This window comes from Aythya fuligula, chromosome 3, assembly GCF_009819795.1.
Source record: "Aythya fuligula isolate bAytFul2 chromosome 3, bAytFul2.pri, whole genome shotgun sequence".
Lineage (NCBI taxonomy): Eukaryota > Metazoa > Chordata > Aves > Anseriformes > Anatidae > Aythya > Aythya fuligula.
This window is the reverse complement of record NC_045561.1, coordinates 82,721,457-82,743,265: the sequence shown is the minus strand read 5'-3', so window position 1 is coordinate 82,743,265 and position 21,809 is coordinate 82,721,457. Positions and strand designations below refer to the sequence as shown.

Here is a 21,809-nt window from a genome sequence, read left to right as displayed (position 1 = left end):
ATGGCTTAACGAAACTGGAAATCTTGAAATGAGAGTTTTACTCCAGCAATAGTGCCTTTCTTTCCTCATTAGTAGATAAACTGTGAATGTAAACCTGACTAATTGTCCGTGTCTGTGGAAAGACCATACCAATGACCTGTATATAGAGCTGAACTATGGGTTCTGTTGTTGAAGTAAATGACTTGAAACATCACTTCTTTGAGGTGGGTGCTGGTTAGAATGCCATATTAAGCATCCAGAAACTGGGAGAGAACGGTTTAATTTACTAAGATACTGAATGTTTACAGTTGTGAGAAATTTTATATGTAAAATATACTACACCATTCTCAGAGACATCGTTTTTTTCTGGGACATCAGGAATTCCAAATTACTTCCTCATGTTGGGTAAAGACAGTGTGATTAAAAAAAATGTACTAAAGTGGTGAAAATAAGTTTTCTTGAGGAGCTTGCAGGTACAGTAACAATGGAAAAAAAAAAAAAAAAAAACAACACGTGAAAGGAACATGGAAAAATGAACAATTTGGCATTTTAGAGGGCAGATTGGAAAAGAAAATATTCCCGACTCATTAAATGAAGTCAACGGACTCATTGCAATAAAGGATCAGAGAAAAAAATAGCTTTAATTGGTAATATTAATTTTGTAATATTTAAGTATTCAAATACATACAATTAGAAGCCCTGATTGGTAAGAAGTTCCATCAGAAGGTATTTATTTCTAGTAAGAAGAACTAGAGTATGTATCAGTAACTGACTGCTATTTCTGCATCATTTGTATTCAGTTGGAGATTAAGTGTCAGTGGCAAGGGACTGGTGGGACTACAGCAATTTTGGCTAAGTTCCAGACAGGGAAGAAAATGTATTGTTGCCTAAGTATAACACAGTCCACCCCATCCACTTCAACTTGATCTACTTTCAGTGCATGCATCTTTCTCACTTTCTCATTCTCAGATTTATTTAGTCATGGTCAAAGTTTTTCATTTGACTCCTATTTCTGCCTTAAACGTTCATGTCACTCTGAGTTTTTTATTGCATTTCCATTTTTTACACTTCATTTTTCCAGTCTCTGTAGCTAGCCATCCCCACTCTCCCTATCTATTTTCCAGTCATTGACCTTGATTTTTTTCCTCACATTCACTTTTTTTTTCTGCCCATTGCTTGTATTGCTTTTCAGTGTTGATCCTCTTCTCGTTTGTTCATGCTTAGCTTCTGTATGTGATTTGTCCCTGAGTATGTGTCCTCTTGCTTTTTCCTTAAACACGTTTTTTCCACGGGTTAAGTCATTAACATTGTCAATTTTTATTTATTTTTTTTTTCAGCTCTCACCTGCTTTGTGTTACTGATTTCTTGTAATTGTTGATAATATGCTTGCCTTTCTACTTGCCAGTGATCACTTTGCCATTGGCTTCTTCTCTTGCCCTCCAGTTGGGTTTAGTTTTTAATGATTACCCCAGGCAGGTTCACGCCTTTGGTTTACTCGTGTGGTAGGAAACCCCAGGGAACACAGGAGAGGTTGGATTTGCTCTCAGGTGTCAGGACTTAGTCCAGCCTGGCCAAAAATAGCCAGAGCAGTTATATATTTAATGTTGAAGTATTTGGCTGATTTAGTTGTTAAAATTTAGGCCATGTGAGCATGTGCAAACTGTTTTCTAAGGCCAAGAAAAAAAAAAAAGACGTAAGCCTTAGGCAGGCACTTCACTTGAGCAGATGACTTTTTTGGACAAAAGAGTTCAACTAGCCAAAAGTTGTAAGCATTGACAGCAAAGCCTGAACAGTGACAAGTGCCCACTAACTCTTAACAGGTGAAGCTGGCAGCCTTTCTGCCTGTGCCTGCTGGGCATCCAGTTGTTGTAGTAAAGCAAGATATTCCTGCATCTTGGGTCACGGGGTAGTAAATTGTGGCGGTTGCATGTTGTGGGGACTGCAGAGAATTGGCCGATGTTGGAGACACAGCAGGCTATTTTATGATACTCCTGAGCATCATCTCTTCCCCCCTGCTGTATCAAACCTTAAAACCAAAACAAAAAATTCATGTAGTCAGGTGTAAGTAAGGATTTTTATTTTCATAATTTTTCAGTGAAAATACCTGCTCCTAGTTTCATGAAAAAAGTTATATTCACCTTCTGAAACTTTGCAGAGAAGGTAATAGTTAGAACAACAAGCCCAAGTTACCTGGAAAACCCCTGACTGTGGTTTCTATTAGGAAATAACCTTTCTTTTAAAAAGAAAAAAATAAATGTTCTTGTTTGGGGAATTGTTTTCAAGTAAGATCTTTAGAATGGCTGTGAATCAGTACTGGGGGGATGACTTAGCATATTGCCTTTTATTTTTATAGACTTTTATTACTTTTGTAAGTGATGGATGCATCACTTACTACATCAACAGTAGCATCTGTTGTACATTGCAGTTTATAATACTACAATCCCATATCTTTTCATAAAATCAGTACTTTGAGCTGATGTAGTTTAAATACAGGAGAGTAACATTTTATTTTGAATTTTCACAAGTGACATATTTATTAGAGCTAGTTGGTATTTCTTTTTTATGCAGGTATTTCTGTGGGTGCTGAAGTTTTTGGGATTACGGAAGAGTAGGAGAGACTTTCCTAAATGATCTTTATTTCCTTTCTGTATTATCCTTTATTGCTTATATATTTGCAAAAGAAAGGATTTCTGCATGTCGAACTTTAGCCACCAAACTGTTGCATGAGAAGGAACTTAAATATTGGACTATAGGGATGAGCACATGGCAAATTCTATGTATGTAGGCAGAATGATAGCAAACTGTGAATTTGGGAAATCTGGGGTGTTTTAAGTTTGGTGGTTGTGTTACGTGGCAGTGTAGGACATGGCTGGGAGTCCTGGGTTTCTGGTGCTATTCTCAGTGCTGTGATGTGTTGATAATATTAAAACTGTGCACCACCACCACTGATGATCCAGTGTGCTCTGGGGCAAACTTAACTGTGCCAATAGATGCCCCTGTGTTCTAGGGCATTTAATGGAATTTTTGATATTTTTAAATAATTCAGTTGGATTATACAAAGAAACACTTTCACTACTGTGCATGTCTCTAACTTGACAGGTTTTTTATATTTCCTCATATTACTGTTTTCACTGCATGCTGTGAAATTTGAAGGGAGAAAAATAAAACTATACTGTTTTTTAGTAAAATTAAAGGATAAGATCTGTTGAGTTTTATGGTGTATATGGATAGAAACATTATGAAGCATGTTAACTGGGGTATGTTATGGTCAGTATTTTGAAAAAAAGATGACTACAATGATGGATGTGTGTGTTAAATGTTAATATAAGCCCACGTACATGTGGGCAAATAGGTGATAGATGCTTCTGAGCATGAGATTATATGTGATGAGTCTGGCATCTCTTCATCTATTGTCTCATAATCCATATTTTGAATATTTTTTGCAATTTTAGGACCTTGAAGTTAGTTTTAAATTGTAACATAGCATATAGGAAGGAAATTATTGGGATATAGGCCTCAGTTACTAAATCTGTTTTTCAGACAGGACTGTGTCTTGTCTGTACTTTTATTGCTAATATACTCACCAGTTGTACTGCCAGTAAGATGTGCAAAAAAAAATAATATTTTTTAATCAGTGAGTCATGAAACACTTGGAACAAGCTCATGACATGGTAGCACACAGCGCAAAACCAGTGCCTTGCCTTTTCGCTTTTATGCAGTTGGTGGATGTTGCTGTATAATCAGTTGACAAAGGTTTAAGTGACTTGGTTGTGGTTATATAGAAAGTCTGTAGCAGAGCATGGGATGCAAACCATATCTTGTAGATCAGAAGGCATGGTTGTGTGTATATTTTTCCATGGTACTGCTGATTTACACAGTACCTAACCCCTTCCCACTCCTTTATTATTGCTTTTTTTTTTTTTTTTTTCGCTTGTATTACTTTGTGTGGTTTATCTAGAGTGGAAACAGTTTAATGCAATTTATTGGGAAGTTTTGTAAAGCATAATTTCTAGTTTGAGGATGAACACTAGAGTTGAATGCACATTTTACTATATATAATGCTAGAAAAAATGTTTAAAAGTAACTTCATACTGAAAAATCATTTTCTGATTCTAGCAACGGGTTGGTGCTGCACAGAAGGATGAAGATTGGATTATCTGTAGTATTACAATACAAATTTCTTTGTCGCAAAAATGAATATAAATTTATTGGGATTCTTAGGAACACGCAGTGTTCAGCTCAGGGGGCACTTAGCTTTCAGCACAGAGGTGTCTATCAGAAATAGTAGTTCCAGTAATTTCATTGGGGGGAAAAAAAACAAAACAAAACATACAAAAGCATACAAAAACCTGAGTGGACATTCTTGTTTGAAACCTTGTTACTTGAGATTAAAAAACTCAGGCTGTGAGTAAAAGGTAAAGATTGCATGGATGCTGCATTTATTATGTGAATAAACAAATTTCATTTTCAGAATGACCTGCATATAAATGTAACATTTTTGAGCACCATTTAAAAATAAAGTAGATGACTGAGGGAGGGCCTGCTTAAGGTAATGAATTCTGTCTGTTGTCAGTAGCATCTAGGCTCCCAGCCACATTCAGAATAGGAATTGTATGCAACTTCTTTCTTTAAATGCTCACACCACCTTTGCAAGCAGAAGGATTAATATGCACCAAGTAAAAAATACCTGAAGTATGTAAGTGGCTTAAAGCTTTAAAGAAAAACTGTGATCTGGCCACAATTAGTTAATACATAACTCCTTTGATGGTGCTCTCCTTTGCCAGTGCTGCCTTTAGTTGCTTGGTACATGGACTTTCTTTTGGTGGACTGTCTTTTTTCCCTGGTAAAGCTAGGTTTAGAGGTTCCTGTCCCTTGGTGCTTTAGTACTCTTCCAGTTGTAGTAATGCAGCTGTTACGAAAGATACTGAAACAGAATTGCTGAAATAAAGTTTAAAAAACCCATAAACAACGAACCAAAGCAAAATTAAAACTGCAAAGTATTAACTGCAGATGGGTGAGCAGACCTGTATTCATTTAAAGGAATTGCCATCTGAGAAGGCATAGGCTTCAGGCATGCCTGACACCATGATATTTTATTCCTTTTGTGTGTGTGTGTGTTTTTGGTTGTTTTGTTTTATTCAGACATAATGAAAATTCTAGTTTATTTTATCTTAATAAGGATTCTCTTTGTAATGATAAAGTTGAGTTTAGAGTTTCAGTGCCATTGAAAATTGTATAATTTTCAATTTTTGTATACAAAAATTACATTGTATACAAAAATAACAATTTTTGTTTTACAAAAATTGTATAAATTTTATCATTTAATGAAGGGAAGCCAAATTGTGAGGACCAGTCCCTGTGCTTAGGAATTGAAAATGATGACATTTTTTCATTGTCATCTGAACTAAGACAGTGTGGTTTTAGACACCCAATACTAGTGTTCATTTCTCCAAATTTACCAGTATAAACACTTTTTGCTCCCCACTTCACTTGGCATCAACAATTCTTAGGTGAGATGGCAGCTGTTTAGCAAACTTGTGGTGTTTTTCTGCACCTCTAATTTACCTGGGAACAGAGTAGACCAATAATCGACTGTTTTAAGTAGTGAAAAGTAACTCCCCCATACCTCCAGCAGAGTTAAAGACCAGTTCTTACCTTCCTGTTACTTTCAATGTAAGTAAACAAACAAAAACTGAAAAAAACTCAAGCCTCAAACTTTCTATGCGATAAAGAAGCTGAAGTAATCTGTTGGTTTGTTTTTTACAGGTAATCTTTACAAACATTTTTTACAAAGGAAGCCCAGAATTTGGGGAGTTGCTTATGGTAAAGGAAGATGGTTGACTTTATCCATGTGCTTTTGCTTTTCTACCATGAACACACAGAGGTGTTCTGATGTTTCACTTGGTTCCTGTGTATATGTATCTGCCTCCTGTTTTTCAGACTGAAAATACTTTATGTTGCCATCAGGTTTTAGGGTTGTACTTTTAATTGCAGTCACAATAGTTGTCACTTTTAGTTTGAAGTTGCAGAAGGTGCCACTAGTAATATTTTTTGAGCAAATCAAAAGGATCATCAGTTGGAAGACCACAGAGCAATCACAGGGAAGGGAGAAGCAAAGAGAAGAAAGAGAAAAGATATTTGGTTGTTAAGTTGTCACACACTGCCATAGTGAGACTGGAGTAACTTCAGTGCAGGACTTTCTGTTACGTTTTGTATTAAGCTCATCCTCATTTGACAGTGAGGCAAAGTGCATCAATGCATATTCTGCTTTGTGTTACTGTTTTGACTTGTAGCTACAGTATACAGGTGCAGTGATGTCAATGTAGTCTTCAACAGCAAGTATCTGTCTGAAAACTACTTTGCTTAAAATATTAAAATACACTGGAAGTTTATTTTTTTAATCATTTTGAGTTGTGGTAACTATCATGCTGACAGCCTTTGTATTTTTATAATTTATGAATGATTCACTCTAATTTTTGCTTTTTGTAAAGCTAAAGTGAAGCGTAGCAAGGAGGAATTGGAGATTCTTTAGTAGTTGATTAAATATGCAAAAGTCAGTATCTCTCCATTTCTTATGCACTCTTGGTGTAGGAAATATTGCCATTTAGTTGCTTACATTTGCACTTAAGAAGGTCCAAATTGCACAGTGCATGAAGAATGTTTATCAAGACTTTCTAGGCAAGTTTATATCCTTTCCCCTCAGAGACTGATTTCCTTGCAGCTGCTCTTTTCCTAATCGGATTGGGATTACCACTCCTATGCTTTTTTCAGGGTTTTAGCAGACCTCAATTGCTATAGGATACTCTGCTTGCTTATTCAGAAGTGTTTCTCTTAAGAATTGTATCAGCATTGTGCATTGACTTCCTTTTAGTTCCAAGGTGCAATGTAAGGATTTGCTTTTGATCTGTTAAGTGTTGAATAGTTTTTGCTTTGTCTGCTAAAGCAGATAAGCATTTATCATGCAGTTTTCTCCAATGCCCTATAGATTAGATAGTAAAGTATACTCCTTTCCTGGGCTTCTGTCCTTCGTACTGAAGCTCGTAATTATTAATCTTTAATGGCACCTGCAGTACAAAAACGAAGGTTGGTCCTTATCTCAAATGAACTGTTTGATTTTATTGTACTTGGTTATAAAAACACTGGAGTTGATGCTTCTGTCAGTAATATACTAATGATTCTTGTTTGCAACATGGTTGTTGCATCTGTTTTGAGTGCAGCCTTTCCACAGTTATCTTCTGTGGGTTGGTTTGCCCTTATATACGATCTTGGTTTCTTCTTCAATCCACCTATACTGATCTAAGTGGTGTTTTTTGTTTTTTTCATCTTTAGACAGCAACAAACTGTTTTGTGCTGCGAGTGGACAATTATTTTACTTTCTCTTGTTCTTTGTACTTTTATTTTTTAAATGTTTTTTTCACCTTTTTAGTGTTTCCTATTTTTTTTCCTCTGGTTTTATTCCTTTTTCTCTAGTTTTAGATTTCTGTGATTTCATTTGTCGCGTCATGTGTTTAGTCTTCAGTTGTTTCTGCTCAAACCTGTTTTCCTAGCCATGTTAAGTGTTTTGCATATGGAACCTTCTCTCCTAACAGCATCGCTTCATTGATACGACAAAATATTTCCTGAGGGTTCATAATTTAAAATGCTCACTGCAAACTGAAGAATTACATTGTCTTATGACAGAATTATGCTGTCTCAGTGATGCAGTTTTTAATGAGTCGTCTGGTCTTCTAGATTTTATCTAGAGAGTGAATAGCGTAAGTACTTCTGAAATGGAAGTCAAATTCTAGATTCATTAAATGTATTTCATCTCCTTGTACATTTAGTTTGGATCAGTCTCAAACACCCCAACAGTTCAGAGTTTAATTTCTGTATTTACAAGATAATATGTATTTTTTTTTTTATATTCATATGTATTCAATATGTATTATATTCAATATGTATTTTTTTTATATTCAGTGACTCTTGATTTTGGATCAAATGTAGCAAGTTTTGCAAATAAATTGCAAGTTATATGCAGGGTACATGATAACAATTGTTATCTTGTTTTCTTTCAACTAATCTAAGTTCATGTTCACTATGTGTTTGTTTTTTATTTGCAATTTTGAATTCCTAGCAGCCAGACTTCAGATGTGGTATTTTCTGAGAATTGACTGTCATTCAGCTTTCAAATGACTTGTAAAACATTCATGTTTAACTGGTAGTTGAAGGTGATGTCTGCTTGGAAATTGTTAGAATTGAAGTAAGAAGAAAACATACCAAGTTGGCAACAAAAGTAATGCCTTTTTTTTCTGTAACTCATGTGAGTAACTTCTCATTCAAAAATAGGTAAAGGTGACCTGTGTAGAAGCTTGAATGTGAAACAAAATCTTAGTTTAACTGGTAGTCCTCGTCCTTTAATGTGAGAATTTTTTATCCTGAATCCTTATGATTTGTTTGGCAGTTTTATCATATGTAATTGTTGTTAACCATCATTTGTGGTATTGCCTTTATTTCCTTGTTACTGTTTTTTCTTTATTTAGTATAATTGGTATGTAACTATTAATAATATGCATACAAAGTACTTCTTCCAGAGATCTCTAGGCATTTTATAACTAAAATAAGTATCAACAGATAAGATAAATGAAGGAGGTGATGACCAAAGTAAATAAACTAAAAAAAAGTTGCACAACAGAACAGCTTTTTTGGTGTGCTATATGTTGTAGACATGTCTCTGGTATGTTTCTGTACCTGAAACATACCTTCAACAGGCTTGACCACAACTTATATATAACTTGCAAAGCACTACAAGCATGAGGTTTTAAAGGTGTAGTTGTCATGATTTAGAGTGCAATAAAGAGTTCATCTGTATGAGTAAGACCAAATGACTCCAACAGTTCATCTTACAGTAGGAATCTAAAATAATTTAAATTAAATAAATAAAAATTAACTTGTTCTTCAAAATAAGTCCTCACTTGTTTGTGAGTATTCAGAATCAGGGTATTGCTTGAAGAGTATCAGCATATTTTCAGATGCATCAGTAGGTAAAGATTATTTCAAACTTTCAGTTTAATTCTGAATTCAGGTTATTGTTTTTGCTTTTCTGTGTATATGATGTCCTTCAGAACACAAGATACAGTCGTTGTCACTCATACTGTATAACGTTGGAAGTATTTTCCCATAGAGAAGGGGAGAAGGGAATTATTTAACATATTAAAGAGGGGGTCATGGAAAGAAAAGAGCTAGTTTACTATTTTTATTTATACTACTCTTCCCCATAGTAAATACATAGCTAGTTTGGGTATTTCTTGGCTTCTTAGATGTAACTAGGTAGGAGACAACTCTGGTCACAGGTCTCAGGAAAGGCCTGGTAGCTTGTGCTGCTGTTAGCAGTACCTCAGGTAGACTAGTGTTTTTTTGGTTTGTTTTTTGTTTGTTTGTTTGTTTGTTTGTTTTATTGGTTTAAACTTGTACCCTTGAGGCTTGCCAACGTTAAGGCAAAAGAAAACCTGTAAATAAGAATTAGCTTAATCAGCTAGTGAGCAGCTGCAAAGCGTTTCTTCATCCTTGTATAAAATGCTTCTGGCATTCTGCAGAACTGCTATCAAAATAGCAAAGCTCTTAAATGGTGTGGGTGTCAAGCTGATCCTTGGAGATACTGATAAGATTTTCACAATAAATACAAATGTTTGTGGATTAATTTGAATAAATATGTAACAGATAAAAGTAAAAGACTGAAGTGTGAGACTTCATCATTATCACAGACTGCTATCTTTGGGTTGATGAAAAGGAATGTAACTTGTTAAGCTTTATATTTAACACCTGTTAGTCACAACATTAAGTTCAAACTTATTTTTGTCTATTACTAGGAAAATCAAGGGATTCCCAGTCAGCCAGAATGGAATCTGAAATTGTGCCAAAAGTTACCAAAATGACAGTGTCTGGAAAGAAACAGTCTATGGGATTTGAAGTTCCATGGTAAGCCAAAGCCCTCATACATCAAGGTACATCAGCAGCCCTTCTTTCAGACTGATGCACCTGTAGCAAGCTTTCTTCTTCTTTTTTTCTATTTTTACAGCAGTTTTAGTGTCACTCTCCAGAACTAACCATCTCAGCTTCTTGTTTGACTCACAATTACTTTCAGAAGATGGTACCTCACGTTTTGAGTTTAACAAATCCTTTCACTATGAATAGTGCAGAGAGATATCAGCTAGTCAGATTATTTAAACATCCGCTTCATAGAATACTGAACTTTCTTGGGGTTCGTTTATTTTAAATTTAGTTCTCTAAGTGGAATTATGAAATCAATAAATCTTAACTGCAAATGCTTGTTCTTCAAAGGAAGTAATACATTTAAGAATAATTTATGGGGAAAATAATCATTTATAGCTAAACTTTGCCTTCCTCTGCAGCTTTTATTAACTTTAACAGGTGTTCGAGGTACAACTGTTATAGAGAAGAATAGCGTAGTTGAGTAGTAGTTCTAATTTTACCCTAACTTGGAACTGTTGGGGGGATGCTCTTGTAAGAGCATGAAAACAGACATGCTGGATCAGAGTCCATCTACATCAGTAGATGCAATGCTTCAATAAATGAATAAGGACATGTTAAGCATGCTGGGAATACATTCTATGAAACGTCACTGCATGAAGCATTCTGTGCCCCACCGCTTCTTTTGCATTGGTCTGGTTTCAGCTAACAGTGGCTAATGGATTTTTCTTGTTTGGATGTGCTTATTCTGGTTTTGGGTACAATCTTGCTACTCTGTGGCAAGAAATTCCATAGTTATGCTCAGGAAAAAAAAAAAAATTGCAAGCTTGAGCATTGCCATCATCCTTGCCTCAGCCTGCACTGCTTTCAGTTCTGATCTGGAAAGCATTTTTGGGAGCAAGAGGGATAGCATGGTCTTTACTTTACAGTATCTTGTGCATGTTTGGTGAAACTATGTGGAAAGCATTATGATGCATCTACATAGTCTCTTCAGTGCATTTAATACAAGGATGTAAGACCGATGTCATTATTTTCTTAAAACTTCTAAATGCAATTGATGAATGACAGTGATGTCTCTTAGCTACTTAGATGCAATAAACTAAATGAAGAATTCCTGGGACTTTCATAATTCTTTCTGTGCTATTTGAGATCTGAAATGCAGAGAGAGAACACAATGTTTTGTTTTCTTTTCTTTTTTTCCCCCCTCCTCATCTCTGCTAATTAGTGACTCTGGGTGTGACAACTGGACTTGATCATTAAATTCCTGTGAACTTAATGTAATCTTCATCTTTTGTGTTCCTATTACACCTCTTACAAAATGGAGTTTTTTTTTTTTTTTATGGTGACTTGTGTGGATTACAATGATTTACATGAAATTTTATAAAAAGAAAGGAGTCATGAAGGAGTCATGAGTGAAAAGGATCTGCCAATTAGTCCTTCATAAGATCACTATTGATTACATTTTTTTTTAGCTGTAATAATAACTATTTAAGATATTTATATAGAAGTCCAAAATTTTGTATCTCTGTTATTGATTAGTGACTGCCACACCTTGTGTGTGTGTGCTCCATAGGGAAGGATGAAATGAGAAGAATGCTTTTTCCTTTGCAGACTGGAATAATTCCTGGATATGCTAATGGTGACTCAGTCTTTGAGGGAAAGTAGTTGTTTCTAACATGGCTCTCTCAACCACTCTACTTCTCTTCATGGACCTAGAAACAGTTTGTATCATGCTTGCTTCTATTGTAGTGACATGGTCTTTTTTTGTGACAAAAAGTGTTTAATTCTCCTCGCTTGTTTCAGCAGTACTGCTAAGTAAGAAGAAACCTCTCTTCTTGTAGAAATTGTATCGACATTAGGCATTTATTTTTAAGCTAGAACAAATAGGAATGGAGTGGTTTGGAAGATAAGAGAATAAGATTTGGAGTATAACCAGTGACTAGGAAAGAAAGCCCAGCTGAAATTGTGAAGTTACCTGCATGCGTAAAGACCCATGCTTCAAGGAAACGGTTATGGCCTCCGTTCTTTGACTGATTATAGGCCTCCAGAGGCACTATCAAGTCACTAGGACTTTGACATGAAGAACTGGGGAAGGAGGCCTTGACCATACTTGTATCTTATTTTTCCTTCTCTGCTCCAGGACAGTCTAATTTGCTCTGTCTCATTCCTTTCCTAACAGATGAAATTTGACTAGCTCCTGTCTAGTGTATGCGTAAAGTCTGTGCTAAATTTTATATTGAAGTTACATGAAGCGCTAGCATTGTCTTGCAAGCTTCTAATGGCTTTATAGCTTTTATTCATCCACTTATAAACTAATAAAACAAGGAAACAAATGGGGGGGGGGAGAGACACGACATGGGGGACAATACACACACACGATATTTCTCCCTGTCCCAATTCCATGAGTGTCAGTGTTGTTTTTTTCTTCTGCATTTATCTTCTGGATTATTGACGGTTTACATGAGGATGAGTTGTCAGGGAACACAGTGAATTTGTTTATTAATGCCTAAGAGACTCTCTTTCTTTTAATTCTTTTCAAACTCTCTTCATGTTACTTATGCATTGATAAGTGTACTGTGAAGGGTTTGTAATAATACAGATTTCTAAGTACATAGTTTTGTTTCACTCACCAAAAGCACAGTGCTCATAGCAGTTTTGATAAAATCTAAATTCTAAAACACCTGTAATTTATTAGCCTTTTCAGTTTATGCCCCCTGCTCACATTCCTGAATGTTTGTGTGATGTTGGTGCAGACACCATTGAAGGTGATTGTACAGCATGTATGAATTAATTTTTGTTATCACCTCTTATGGGATCTTAAACACGATTCTTGGACAACGTTTTTAAAACCACTGGCCTAGCATTAGCAAAAGTAAACATTCTTTGACTAGCTACTCAGTCTTCATGGTTAAATCTTGTTATGAGGCATGATCTCATTTTAATGAAGATTCAGTTATTATTACGTAAATGGATTATTAGAAGTCATGAATTGCTTTGAGCATTGATTGCCTTTGCCATGTGTTCTTAATAGAATTGTCTCTGGAAAATGGAGTTTGCTTGTTTCTGACAAGATGCCTTTCTGGTGCTCTAGCAAAACTAATTACCAAGCTTTTTCTTCTTGTTAAATCACGAAGGAAACAAGAAAAGGTTGTGAGCAAAAAGGAGTGATTATTTTAACCAGCCTGACCAATATTGTGTAATTAATAATTTTGAAAGGGGAAATAAATGTAGACATTCCTGTAATGACTATAAGTACTCCGAAAGAGTCGGTTGCATAAAAATAATTCACTAAGCATCTAGACTAGAAGATTGAAAATAATGTTTAAAACCTAAATTATGCAGAGTTAATCTTTAGAAGATAAACTTTCAGGTTCTTCTTTGAATGCCTGGTTGTGTGAACCTCAGTAAACACAGTTGTATGAGGATTAGTCTTTTAATATGTCTTTTAACAGCGCATGTTGTATTTCAGTGTTTCTTACTGTTCCCAGAAAACAATGTAACCATAATATTTTACTCAGTTTACTCTTACTGTCTGTCTTGGCAAGACAACATAGGATATTTCTAGCCTGGCAATTCTAGTTTCAACTAAATAGTAATCCTTGCCAGGCTTCTGTATGTCTTCTGATTTGCTAACAAAAAGCTTCAGTAAGTGCTTTTGACATTTGTGACTGAATTGCTGGTGGTCAAGCCTACTGTAATACATGAGCTCAGTGTAAGTAGAGGTGCTTAATTGTTCTGTTAGTTCAAAGAAGTACAGAGTTAATCAGTTTAATGGCTCCATTAGTGAGCTAGTAGTGATGTGGCAGAAGGGCACGGATGTTGGCAAACCAAATCTGCTCTTGGCAGTTTGAACAAGTTTGTATACAAAGATGCAAGCAATTGGCTAGGAATTGCTCCTCCTCCAAGTAGAAATTTATCCTGGTATGGTGGTTCAACATAATTCAGACCACATTGGAACTTGGCTACCAGAGATGTTTGCTAATACATTTGACCCTTATTTTATACCCTCAACTGCCTGCAGTAGCAACGTATCACATACTAGAGTGCTCTCTTATATGCTCTGTCTTTTGACAAATTTTCAATTAACTAATTTTGAAAAATCTCAATGGGAAAGACTGAAAAGAATTTTCAATGTCATTCATTCTTTAGACTGTTAGAAGCAAAGCTTCTTAGCAATTTTCTGAACTTCTGTTAGTTGTTATCAAGCTTTCAATAAATTACTTATCTAGTTGCCATATCAAAGTCTTTTTTCCTGCATCTAACTGCATGTGCTTCTGTGAGATGTGAATTGTATGTTTCACCTGTGCATCTTCCTGTTCAGGTATCTGGTAATAAACACCCTCTCCTTTTCCCCAACACAGCTCAGCAAAAAGCTGAGATGGTGTAGAAGTACATCATACACTCTCTCCATTCTGATGTTTCTCTTCAGAAACAATGAGTCTTGCATTAGCATGGAACAGTTTTTTTCAGGTTTCTAGAACATGGTGATATCTGAAACCTGTAGAAGTCTAAATGGAGCGGTCTACTAACATTTTCAAATATTATACCATTGAAATAGTAGCAAGGCCTGATGTCATGACAGCTAGAGTCATGTTTCACTCATTATTTTACTCGTATGTCTAGCACTTTCTCTGAAGCACCCAAATGCAAACTATTTGACAGTATTTAGCAGTGGTAATCACACCAGAAGGTACTTGTTAGTAAGAGAATAGTTGTTTCATCAGGCCTTGTTTCTTTGAGGTCTTTAGTTTGAATGTTGCCATTCAGTGTCCATTGTGTTTTTTTGGAATCCTTCCTGACCTAGGCTTACAGGATCTTAGCATCTGAGACTAGAAAAAAATATTAGTTAAATAAATATAATTTAGAAGCTTACTGACTACCTGTCTTTCAAAATACATTTTCATCTTTTATGAGGCTTAATGTGACTGTCTTTAATGTATTTTGAAAGGTATAGAGAAAACATAGTTTTGGGTTACATTATTTGCAGTTTCATCTAAATGTCTTCCTTTTAATTTTTTTCATTTTTGAAAATTTGGTTTTAGAAGTAATGCAGACATTGAAAAGGATTGAAGGGACTGACAAATGCAATGGCTGTTTTGATATTGCTTCTTATACAGATGCTTCTCTCTAGAACTTAAAATGTTGGAATTTCAAGGAAAAATAACAGATATTGATATAAAATATCATATTTGTATTACAGTATGACTTTTGCATATAACAGTAGTGTTTCAGTGTGAAAGTGTGTTTCAGTGTGAAAGTGATAGATGTTATGCTGACAGTGAGCTGAAGGGTGTCTGGGGGAAAAAAAAATGAGTCTTGATGTAAAACTTCGATCACAACTGGGAAGACTTCTAACACAACTGAATTTTAACTATATTAGGTTCTCTTAATACATGGTTCAGGACAAACTGGTCTGGTGTGCTCTATATAATGTAGGTGCTTTTAAATATGTTGCTAGAATATGTAGAAAGCTCTGTCACTGCAATTCTATGCATATTGCTTTCTATCAACTTGATTGTTTTCAGTCAGTTTTTATGAAGTAAAATGTCTGTGAAGAAACATTGGATAATAATGCCATTCCACAGTAGATTTTTAGCTTGAACTTAATGGAATTTAAAAAAGAGACTTCTGTTCAGACTGATAGAAATGCACTTTTCTTTTACCAGTAAAAGAATGCATGAGCAACTAGTGACTATTTTCCTTGGAAAAATTTTCCTTGTAATTGCCTCTTTCCCATAACTGCATGTAAGACAATGATGAGTCACTGATTTGGGAAGTTTAGGAATTTAAGTATATCCTCTTATAAAGTGCATTCAGCTTGTCAATGTGCAATATTATATATGGGAGCTTGTCAAAGGCTATGCTTGATGGCACAGTACAACTGGTTTCTGAGTGTCAAATCAGAAGTGTCATGACTGTGTGACCGAAGGTGTAGATTGATATTGACTTGTTTTCCCTTAAAAGGCTTAGAAAATGTTGATAGGGTAACCTTATGTAAATAAACATTATACAGAATTGTACATCCACTATGCAGCAGCACAGGTACTAACCTTCCCCTGCAACCATCATGGCTGGCACTAATTAAGTTTGATGTGTAGCTAATTTAAGAAAATTGTGGTTGTGTGTCCACCCTTGATGCAAGATTTCAACCTTGGATTGTGGAACTGTAGCCAAGAAACCAGTGTTCACATTTCTGCTTTGGGGTCTCACAATCTAGAGCAAAGACTTGGGTTTGGGCCTTACAAAAAAGATGTCAAAATTAATCATTCTGCCACAGTACCAGATACTTAGGTAGGTTCTGAAACTGAGTTAAAAAAGGGAGGCCTTATAAAATGACCAGCATTGGTTCCTGGTAGTAGAGAGGCTAAATTTGCATTCGATCTGAATATTTCCTAGGTTTAATGTTTTAGATTGTAACTCATGAACTGCTTTGTTCAGTAGGCTGACATGGTTGGACTTCTTTGTTTCCTGAGATTCAGGAAATGGAAAGGGACTAATACAATGCAAATATTCCTATGAAGGCCGATACAATGCAACATTACTATTCACTTTCTGTCTGTATTATCAAATGAAGATTCTATGAGATGGGATTCTGATGTACCAAAATAAGTAGTTTTGGTTATAAAAATTGAAAAGAGGAAAACTGTGAAGTTAACTGTGGTATGTAAATGGAAAGCGGAGAGTGAAAAATTCACTCTGGACATGATGACAGTTCTGTTTCCTTTTGGTAGCTCTCTGAAAGACTGCTTGAATCAGTTCCATAGAAAGTAGCCTGCACCACAGTGGTACTGCATTGAAGAGGGTTCCAGTTTTCCAGAGGAGGAAGTTTCTGTTTTTTTTTTTTGTAGAAGGCTTCTTGTAGAAGAATTTTTAGAAAAACTTTCAAAATACTGGAATGGCCAGTGGTTTGTGTGTTAAAGCTTGCCATAACATGTTCTGATGCCTGTAGTAGCTGCTTCTGTTTCTGTCTTGCTGTACACATTAATGACTCACCGTGGAGCTCTGTCAGCCAGCAAGAAAGCTTTTGCTGTCTTGAGGATGTTATTTAGGTTTTGCTTTTAGTGGTCATCTTTGCCATAACATGTTAAAAAAATCATATATCCTCAGAACATGTACGTGAATTATGAAAATAACCTTATTAATAAATGGGAGAGAAAGAGTGTGAGAATAATAGGAGAATAATGCATTCAAGATATTTAGTATTAGCGTTAGTATAGTAATTTGTGGTAGAACAGGGTGGAAGAGAAGGTGAGTTGGGAAATCCAAATATCTGTAGTTCTAGATGCCTTGTTTTGTACGTAAAATAGGTTTTCTCAGTGTTGATATGTGGCATATCTGTTATGGCTGTATGCAAACATTGCTCCTTAAGTTTCAGCTCTTAGTATCTAAGTATATACTTATGCTTAGTATGTACTCATTGTATTGCTGGTATTGTCTCAGTAGAATATCACTGCATTTAGCTGTAGTACTTTTAATTTAAGTGAAAGCTGTTTTAGGATGCTTCAAAGCTGACTTGGGCTCTTACTTCAGAGACGACCATGTCTATGGCAGTTCATCATTTCTCTCCCTGTCAAAAGAAGTGGCTGTGAGAAGCTTTTGTTTATGAGTTTCATGAATTTAACAAGATTATTTCTTATCTTGTTTGTGTACACAGTACGTCTCTTGCAAGATGTTCAGAGCTGGTATCTGTGTAGTTTGCATCCAGTTGCTTATCACTTCCACCTTAATGGGCTTGTTTCTACTTATCAGATAATATTTGTCTGGGCCTTTTGTGATAGTGTAAGGAGAACTCCATTTTTCTCCTGTATTTCTGCAGCTTCTTTAACATTTGCATTCACTGTTCCTTTGTTTTATTTTCCCAGCATGATTGCTGAAGAAAATGGCCATGCTAACACACCTCAAAAAGGACTGCTAAATGAAGATGCTAGCATAACTTCTGGGGTAATTGAGGCAGTCTCAAAATCTGCTCTTTCACCCCAAGTAGCGCAGGTTTCAGAAGAGCAGAATGCCATGCCTACTCCAGTAAAAAAGACGAGCAAGACAAAACCACAAATAGATGTGAAAGCAGAGTTGGAGAAGAGACAAGGAGGAAAGCAACTACTAAATTTGGTGGTAATAGGTAATACAGTTAATTACATTTTAGGCATAGAGATTTAAAAACTCCATTGATTGAATCTGGAAGTGATAAAGAAACAAAAATATCCTCTCTTTAGGAAAGAGAAATCTTATACTGTTTTCAATTCCATCTGTTTGACCATTGTTATGTGGACATTCAGACTTCTCTAGACTGTGAGGTTGACATAGCTTGGTTTTGACAGACTAGTAGTTGGGTTTGATTTCATTCCTACAACTGTTTTTAGTATGGATTTGCATGTGGTACATGGCTATTGCGCTAATTACCTGTTTCAGGAAACTGTCAGTGAGTCAAAATCTTATGGATTACATGAGCATTATTGGTGTATGTGATTTGCATATGTTTTTATTTACTTATTTATTTATTTTCATGTTGTACATTTATAATTTGTAAATTAGTTAAATTGAAATAAATTTTATTTTCCTCCGTAGGACATGTTGATGCAGGTAAAAGTACTTTAATGGGTCATCTACTCTACCTTTTGGGAAATGTGAACAAAAGAACTATGCACAAATACGAACAGGAATCTAAGAAGGCTGGCAAAGCTTCGTTTGCTTATGCATGGGTCCTGGATGAAACTGGGGAAGAAAGAGAAAGGTAGAAATACATTTAATGGGAATTATCATCGCTCTTCTGAAAGAAAAGCATATCTACTAATAATGCTGTGGTAGAAATATCCAAAATGCATAAAGATATTTACTTAACACTTACTAGCAAATATTTTGCTTTGTCTAAGTATGCATTATCAAAAGAAAAATAATATCCTGGTTTGGTACACAAATATGTACAAGAAATTGAGTATTTCTTCACATATTTCTGTGCTGGGAAGTGCAGAGAATAACTACAACGTACAAATGCTTGAAGTAGCCACATTCATTTAGAGCTGTTTAGACCAGTTCGTTTAGACCAGTTTATTTCACACAGAATCACAGAATCACAGAATTTCTAGGTTGGAAGAGACCTCAAGATCATCGAGTCCAACCTCTGACCTAACACTAACAGTCCCCACTAAACCATATCCCTAAGCTCTACATCTAAACGTCCTGCCAACTTTTTCTCATCTTGGTTATTGCTGTATGCTGTATGTATTAAAATGTTTGTATAAAAGGGCGTCAGAAGTGTAAATTAAGCACTGAAATTTTGGTACACACGTGACTTGGATTATATTGAATATCAAATTTATCCTAATATATTATGAATTATTTTATTTATTTGAAGATCCAGAGGCAACTAAACATAATCTTTAGAAGTAGCATGATATCAGTTAAGGCGTGTAATTAATTTTTGGTATTTTATTAACTATGGGTGGTGGTATTTGTGGAAATACTGTGATGAGCCTTAACACTTGCATCCAGTTATCTATGATTTTTTTTTAGTATCTGTCATTATGCATTTAGATCCAGACTTCACTGCAGAAGATAAAATTGTCATTTTTATGGAAAAAGTCTCTGAGTTGGTATTTTTGCTTGACTTTTTGTTCTTTGTGACTAGAGTTACTCAAAACAGCTCTAAAGGTCTTTTGCCAGCAAGCAAGTTTTCTTTCAAACATTTTTGGTGCAGGCTGAATCAAATGAAAGCTGTAACATGTAAATTTCATTATTGTTTTTATCATAACTTAATTTATATCTCTGAAGCTTTTAAAAACATTACTAATGGTGTTATGTGTATGCTTTGTTTAAGGGGAGTAACAATGGATGTGGCATGACCAAATTTGAGACAAAGACTAAAGTAATTACATTGATGGATGCTCCAGGGCCACAAAGACTTCATTCCAAATATGATCACAGGAGCTTGCCCAGGTAGAGCGAGTCTAAACTGCCTTTCCAAAAAAATTAACATTTTTTTTTTCTTAAATTGGCTTTCTTCTTCTTTTAATTTCTAAGATAAAATGGAATTATTGATGATGCTAAAATACCTTACAGGTTTTTATGAGCTTACTAAACTTGAGAATTAATACATTTGTTTAACTTTAAAAGTAGTTCTTTTTGGTAAGCTACCTATTTGGAGGAGAGTTATTAGGGAAGTAGTTTGAACACTAAGTTGCAGTTTGATTAAATCAGTTGAGCTTTTAAAGCTATTCAAATCAAATGTGTCATATGCCTACTCAAGAATTTCTTTGAACTTGGTTTTGCAGGTAAAGATTTTTAGTGGTTTTGAGCTTAAAGGAAAAAAAAAGATTTATTAGGTTTAAACAAGACATTATTCTATTTAATATATTTATAAGGGATAACTAAACATAATGCAGACAACAGAGTTCACACACAATGCATCTGTATTCTTCAATAGGACCGCATGCCACCATTGTTTTGGGAATGGGAGGTAAAATAAAAAGCATTGGGCACTATACATTGAATTTAGTATGGCACCTATATTCTCATATAGGTCAATTATTAATTTATGGTAATAATAAATGAAGGAGGATAGCACATTGTTAAATGACCATAGTAATGTGATTTTTATTTCCACTTAATAAGGCACGTTTTTTAAAATGGTAGAATGAATTCTCTGAAGTTGAAAAGTTGGTGTGTTGTGACAGATTTCTAAGTTACCATGTGGAGGCTTTTGTACAATCTAAAAATTGAGAGTGTTATCTTAAAATCTCAGAATAGATACTATTACTGTAGTTTTACAGAGAGGGACTATGCTGTAGGAAGATTGGTTTGCCCCAAACCATGTGCTAGCTCTGTAGCAAAGCCTGGGTAAGATAAGAGTTCAGATGTTGTAACTCAAGGTTAGGCCACAGGGTGGTCAGAAGTTCTCAAATTATGGTGTAGGGTATGTGTAGTAAACTATATTGTGGAGCATACATTGCAGGGAGATCAGGATTTTTACAATTAGAATAGACTTTTTAGTTTCATAAGCAGAAGATGGTGACTCAGCCTCATTATTTTCTTTACAATTATTTAAGTTGGTTTGTCTTTTTTTGAAAAAAAAAAAGTAGTACAGCCAGCAAGTGTTATGATGCAAATTCCAGATCTACCAGCAGTTGTATCAATTCAGCAGAAGATGAGGCTGGCCAACTAAGACTTGATGTATCTCTGTTCCCTCAGCTCTCAGAATTGTGAAGGGCCAGTCTAGTCTGAAGCCTATCGAGGAAATCACAGAAACAGCACATTTCTGGTGCCAATTAGAGTAGCCTCAGCACTAAAGAAATGGGTGGAAAGAAGCAAATATGGAAATGTCCCTGTGCCTTTGTATCATGGGGAATTCTCTTACACTGTGAATCCCCAACTGCTGTTAAACTAAATGCAAATCAGCCTTATCAGGGCCAGGCTCTGGCTTTTGATGCATACGGTTAATTCACTTAGGTCCCTAGGTATGGGATTTTTTTTTTTTTTTTTTTTTGATTCAGAAAATACAGGATGCCTTTTTCTTGTGGGAGAAGTTTACCACAATGCAATTCTGAGGTTGAGAGCTGTGGGAAAATCATCCCTTGCTGTTTCACCGTTTTCACACATGCACAGCCTCTCTGTGTAATATGAGGTGTGGGGAATTTGCATTTAGGTCAGTGGGAGGAAGACTCAGGACTAGGACAACATGCTATCTTTGTTCCTTCTGCCCTGAAGCTTATCTATGTAAGGAAAGAGAGAAAGCATGGCTTTTTCTCTTCTCTTTTCATTATGTCCAATTCAACTATCCTGTGAAATTGACTGTCATACAGCTGTTTTGACAGCAATACCTTTAATATTCACATCTGTTGCTGTTGCTTGGTTTATGGTGATGGTTTAAC

General features: G+C 35.4%; 1 protein-coding gene across 1 annotated transcript in view; it reads left to right on the top strand.

The window, feature by feature from the left end:
- HBS1L (HBS1 like translational GTPase) overlaps positions 1–21,809 on the top strand; it is a 60,368-nt gene that overhangs the window by 25,292 nt on the left and 13,267 nt on the right. Inside the window, 6 exon segments of the mRNA XM_032184042.1 lie at positions 9,825–9,933; positions 17,808–18,064; positions 18,511–18,676; positions 19,760–19,773; positions 19,776–19,831; positions 19,833–19,875. Of these exon segments, the coding sequence (XP_032039933.1) occupies positions 9,825–9,933; positions 17,808–18,064; positions 18,511–18,676; positions 19,760–19,773; positions 19,776–19,831; positions 19,833–19,875 (645 nt within the window).